This window comes from Podarcis erhardii (assembly GCF_964252035.2).
Source record: "Podarcis erhardii genome assembly, chromosome: 10".
Lineage (NCBI taxonomy): Eukaryota > Metazoa > Chordata > Lepidosauria > Squamata > Lacertidae > Podarcis > Podarcis erhardii.
Window position 1 is genome coordinate 61,327,480 of NC_138500.1, and position 6,000 is coordinate 61,333,479.

Consider the following 6,000-nt stretch of genomic DNA (forward strand, 5'->3'; position numbering starts at 1 on the left):
TAACAGTTCCTCTCACTCTCTCACAACACAGCTCGACCAACCCACAGACTTAACCTCCCTCTTCCTTCTCCAACTCCCAACTCTCAACTGACTTCCACACAACTCTAACTCTAACTCCTCCCCTTGGGTTCCCACTGGCCAATTACATCACACTCATTTAACCCTTTCCTTATGACCCACCTAGGAGGCAAACGCCACAGGCCCCAACTCAGAATCACAACTTGCTGCGTTCATCCATAGTTGCTCACTCTTGAAAGTAGAAAAGGAACATTTGTAATCCAGTCCTCCACAGCTCCCCCAAAAGCACACATTGGGTTGTGTCAAGGAGCTACTCCTGTTGCAGAAACCAAATGCACATTTTGCAATTGCAAACCAAAATACTTTATGTGCCTTGCCTCTAAAAGGATTTGTTTTTCTGCATAAAGCACAGGCATAAGCTGAAATTAAAAGGTCTCGCACGGCAATTTAACGTACCAGTAACCATTTTCTGTATTTCAGTTGACATCTGGTCAGTGGGCTGCATCATGGCTGAGATGATCACGGGAAGGCCGCTATTCAAAGGCAACGATCGTATCCTTTCACGGCAAACACTTGGCATTAAGATATAGAAGTATGCAAGAATCTGGGTGTCAAAAGTGTGCGAGTTCAGAAACACTTTAAACAAATAATTATCCCTTTAGCTTCTTGCTTCCAAATGTTTTTACGTTTGTGTTTTGGCCAAAATTTGCAAAGAGGGAAACTTAATAGTACATCATGGCTGCTTTGTATTACTAATTGCAAGTAGAAATTCACATTTGTAAGACTCCCTGGCACGCAGGGCTGGTTTTTTCAGTTTATCATATATAATTGGTTGCCAGCTATGCTTTACAACTTCATATCTGTCCCTTCCTTCCCTGCTGTGGGACAACATAGAAGCTCAGCAAGTATTACTGAAAGTCAGGGACAGCTAAAACTAAGGAAGGCTGCCGTCAAAACTCGCAGAAAGTTCTTATAACCAGTTTTGAAAGATAAGTGTAAAACTATCTGAGCTCTAATGCGGCTTATAAAAGCTTGTGGAAACATGAATGAATGAATGAATGAATGAATGAATGAATCTTTATTTGCATCAGCCATTGGCCATAGCAATAAAACAGCAATACGATATACAAAGAATAGAAATAAAAAGTCAATTCTATAAAATACATTTTAGGGTTTTGAATTAATAGTCAAATGGTGGATCTTATTCTGATTGCCCCAGCTAAAAACCTTGCAGCCTTTGCTGTCACCTGCTCATCTTGATCTGCCAAGAGAAAGGACCCTGTGGCAGTGGTTGGGCGACCCGGAAAGGACAATAAAAGAGGGGTGATAATCTCATTCAAGTCTTTGTGCAAACATGTTTTTCTGTGATACTGTCAGGTCCAAATCTGAACTATGAAGTGTCCTCCCCATTGCTATCTCTGAATGGTATTCATAAGTCATCCTTGGCCAGCTGTGGTTTTGAGAAGGTATAAGAGACCAGTAGACTTTGGCATGTAGAAGCCAAGACCATCTAAAAGACCTCTTCTTTTTACACGTGTTGTATGTTCCAGCATTAATAGCAAGAAAAACCGGATCTGTTACAACATGCTTTTTATTTTGACATACATACTGAAGATTTGACTCCTGACTTTGGCATTCAGACCTGGACCAGCTCACAGAAATAATGAAAGTAACAGGCACGCCAACTCAAGATTTTGTTCAGAAACTGCAAAGTCAAGATGTAAGTAGCTTTCTCTGATTTCTTAAGGACAAAGTGCAAATTCAGAAATGTCATGGCATTGCACCAGTTCAGGTGAGAGATGGCGTATATGCTTTTTCATAGTAATTTTCATTGAACCTTTGTTTTGGAGGATCGTTTTTATTATTATGTAGTAGTCTGAGACACAACTGAATTTGTACTCCATGGATAGCACTGAGACTAAATTCAATGTCATTTCTTTATTGTAAATGTTAACATCCTGTTTTGGCTTCTTTCAAGGCAAAAAACTATATCAAAAGCCTTCCAAAAGTGCAGAAAAAAGACTTTGCTGCTATCTTGAAGTATGCAAATCCTTTAGGTAAGTAAATATAGATGCACGTCACGAATAATGAAGCTGTGTGGTATAGCATGGCAGTGAACAATTAAGTTTAATTGAAGTTGGGCAAATACTTTTGTCCTTTTCTAACAAGCTTTTCCAATAATTTTGCTGCTATCTGAAAATTCCTCTGTACAGGATATTTATCCCCATCTGAATTAATCAATCTCCCGTTAGGACAGCCAACTTTTAAGCAAGGTGTGGTGTAAGAGAATGTTACTGTTTCATTAAAAGGTGAAGGTAAAGGACCCCTGACAGTTAGGTCCAGTCGCGAATGACTCTGGGATTGCAGCGCTCATCTCGGTTTACTGGCCAAGGGAGCTGACATTTGTCCTCAGACAGTTTTTCCGGGTCATGTGGCCAGCATGACTAAGCCGCTTCTGGCAAAACCAGAGCAGCGCACGGAAACGCCGTTTACCTTCCCGCCGGAGCAGTACCTATTTATCTACTTGCACTTTGATGTGCTTTTGAATTGCTAGGTTGGCAGGAGCTGGGACAGAGCAATGGGAGCTCACCCTGTCATGGGGATTCGAACCGCCAACCTTCCGATCGGCAAGCCCTAGGCTCAGTGGTTTAAACGCCACCTGCGTCCCTGTTTCATTAATAAGGCAGAAATAAATATTTTCAAAAGCTGTGCAACAGTTTTGATACTTCATCTCTTTGGTTTTATTGTAATATTGCACCAGTAGCTACTCAAAGAAATAATGTGAAGCCAAGTTTATATCATATACTTTTTATTCCATGGCTATCTCGAGTATTCCAGAAAGTCAACAAAGCTGCAAAATCTCTCTTGTTGTTTTAGCAATCCCTTCCCCTTCCTACCCTAATGGCCTCATGCTGTCCCTACTTTCGTGATTTATAAGGATATGCTTTTCCTTCTAGGCGTAAATAATAATAATAATAATAATAATAATAATAATAATAATAATTTTAAAACATTAAAAACACAAACTCAAACGATTGATTAAAATACAGTTCAAAATCACATTTAAAATCAAATCAGGTGGGAACCCATGAATCACTACCGTAGGGGTAAGGAATATTAAATGTTCACCAGGTGGGGTGAACCTGTGCTGGTCCCATGTGGGCTGACAGACGGAGCCAAGAGGCCACTTACATACAGAGTCCCATAGAAAGAGGGAAGAAGAAAGGGGGTCAGACTGAGTCCCGACCAAAGGCCTGGTGCAACAGCTCCATCTTGCAGCCCTGTGGAAAGATGTCAGATCCCACAGGGCCCTGGTCTCTTGCGACAGAGCATTCCACCAGGCTGGGGCCACAGCAGAACAGGCTCTGGCCCTGGTTGAGGCCAGTCTAAGCTCCTTGAGCCCCGGGACCTCCAAAGCATGATTGTTTGTGGACCGTAAGGTCCTCCGTAGGGTGAACCAGGAGAGGCGGTCCTGTAAGTACGAGGGTCCTAGGCCATATAGGGCTTTAAAGGTTAAAACCAGCACCTTAAATCTGACCCTGTACTCCACCAGGAACCAGTGCAGCCGGTATAGCACTGGATGAATTTGCTTCTATCCCAAGGAACTGAGTGGCCTCTGAAAATGCAAAAGCCACTCCTGATCTATATGATCGTCCATTAGCATAGTTAAGCTCAGTATTATTTCCTTAAACCTGACTTGCTGCTGGAAAATTAAAATCATTACATTTCATGCTGGGTCTTAGTGCTTGCCCTCTCCTTTGTTGATCCAGCTGTGAACCTTTTGGAGAAGATGCTGGTGTTAGACGCAGAGAAGAGAGTGACGGCTGCAGAAGCTTTAGCACATCCTTACTTTGAAGCCATTCATGATCCTGAAGAGGAAACCGAAGCAGAGAAATACGACGACACTTTTGACAACATGGATCTGCCCCTGGATGAGTGGAAATGTACGTTTGGTACATTTTGGCAATGTACCTCGGGTTACATACGCTTCAGGTTACAAACTCCGCTAACCCAGAAATAGTGCTTCAGGTTAAGAACTTTGCTTCAGGATGAGAACAGAAATAGTGCTCCTGCGGCGCAGCGGCAGCAGGAGGCCCCATTAGCTAAAGTGGTGCTTCAGGTTAAGAACAGTTTCAGGTTAAGAACGGACCTCCGGAACAAATTAAGTACTTAACCTGAGGTACCACTGTAATTAAAATATGCTTCAGGTGAATTTAGAAATCCGATGCAGGGGATTTCGATATGTGTCCTCCCCCCTCCAGCCCTCATTGGTTCTGTATAGTTTTCCTTTCCATTCTACTCCCGTTCCCCCATGTTCATGACCTATTTATCGACATTTGTATTGTGCAACAAATCAGACTGCTAATCCACATATTGCCTACTCCACTGTTTCCCAAGCTTGGGTCTTCAGCCGTTTTTGGACTACAACTCCCATCATCCCTAGCTATCAGGACCAGTGGTCAGGAATGATGGGAACTGTAGTCCAAAAACAGCTGGAGACCCACATTTGGGAAACAGGTCTTAGGCCAGGGATGGGGAATCTATGGACATCAGGTGCAATTGGACTCTGACCCCCATCAGCCCTAGCCAGCATGACCAATAGTTAGGATGATGGCAGCTATATCCAGTAACATCTGGAGAGGCACAGGTTCTCCATCACTGGCCTAAGAATGGCAGACGTAATGTAGAAAGCCATTGTAGACAATTTCCATTAGGACAGCTTCCTGTCTTAAGCCCTAATTCTGAGCCCTAATTTCTGCAATTTTAAGAAGATATGCCTGAGATAGGATCTGGCATCTTCTATTTGCAAAGTCTGTGCTTGACAGCTTGAGTTATGGCTCTCCACTCAATTGTCATGTTTCCTCTTGCATGATTTTGGTTTTGCTGCTGTTGATTCATCAAGCCAGTCTGACCTGTTGTAATACCTTTAATATGTTATATAGATATAGATGATAGATAGATAGATAGATAGATAGATAGATAGATAGATAGATAATATTATAGGTAATAATGAAGATATAGATCAGGCATAGGCAAACTCGGCCCTCCAGATGTTTTGGGACTACAATTCCCTAGCTAACAGGCCCAGTGGTCAGGGATGATGGGAATTGTAGTCCCAAAACATCTGGAGGGCCGAGTTTGCCTATGCCTGATATAGATATTATTAACATATAATTAATTATAGCTAAATCAGAGGCTCTCACACTGTCAATGAAGGGGGTGGGATATTTTCCCTGTCTGGTGGTACAATAAGAAATAGGGAAGTGAGTCATTATTCCTCTGAATGTGAAAGCAATTCTTTTTCTTTCTTTTTTCCCCAGGCATCACATTCAAAGAAGTGACAAACTTTAAGCCTCCGCAGTTGCCCGAGTCGAAAGAGACAGCAGTGTAAAACCACAGGGACCAATCTCCTTAGAAATCAAATGAAGGAAGGAGGGTGTAAAATTTTAAATATATATATAAGTTAATTGTACAAACCTTTTTATAAATAAACTGGATGTAATCTGTCTAACCTGTATTCTGAGGGAATATTTGCATTCCGGACTTCAGCTAGGAACCTAATGCCATCATAAGCAGCGCACCATGACTGGGTGAATATTTTGTTTCTGCCGCACATTGCTTATACCTTAGAGTATGTATTTCCCTCTCTCACAACCCCAAAGCTCTCACAACATGTTACAGGTTCTCTGTATAGCTACCATTTCTGGTGGGCTGCGTCACACTCTACGTTTTTCATTTAGGAAACATTGCTGGAATGTGTTCACATGGATACCCGAACCCTTTTTCTACCGTTAAGCAGTTTACGTCAATTCCTGCTGTAGCAGCAAGACCAGGACTTGCTGGCATGGACAAGAAACGAATTGTGTGAAATGAAGTTCCTCAACCACTTTTCAAACTGAGATGGTGTAAAAAAAAAAAAAAAAAAAAAAAGTATGTTATGTTCTCATTGCCAAACAGCCTACTTTAAGCATTTGCAGAGAG

At 42.0% G+C, this 6,000-nt stretch overlaps 1 protein-coding gene across 1 annotated transcript in view; it reads left to right on the forward strand.

Moving 5' to 3' along the window:
* The window catches only part of MAPK12 (mitogen-activated protein kinase 12), a 45,489-nt gene extending 39,959 nt beyond the window's left edge, over positions 1-5,530 (forward strand). The window contains exons 8-12 of the mRNA XM_081878092.1: positions 499-570; positions 1,659-1,738; positions 1,997-2,075; positions 3,789-3,962; positions 5,340-5,530. Of these exons, the coding sequence (XP_081734218.1) occupies positions 499-570; positions 1,659-1,738; positions 1,997-2,075; positions 3,789-3,962; positions 5,340-5,410 (476 nt within the window). The 3' untranslated portion in view covers positions 5,411-5,530. The remainder of the gene's footprint in view (positions 1-498; positions 571-1,658; positions 1,739-1,996; positions 2,076-3,788; positions 3,963-5,339) is intronic.
* The last annotated feature ends 470 nt before the right edge of the window (positions 5,531-6,000 follow it).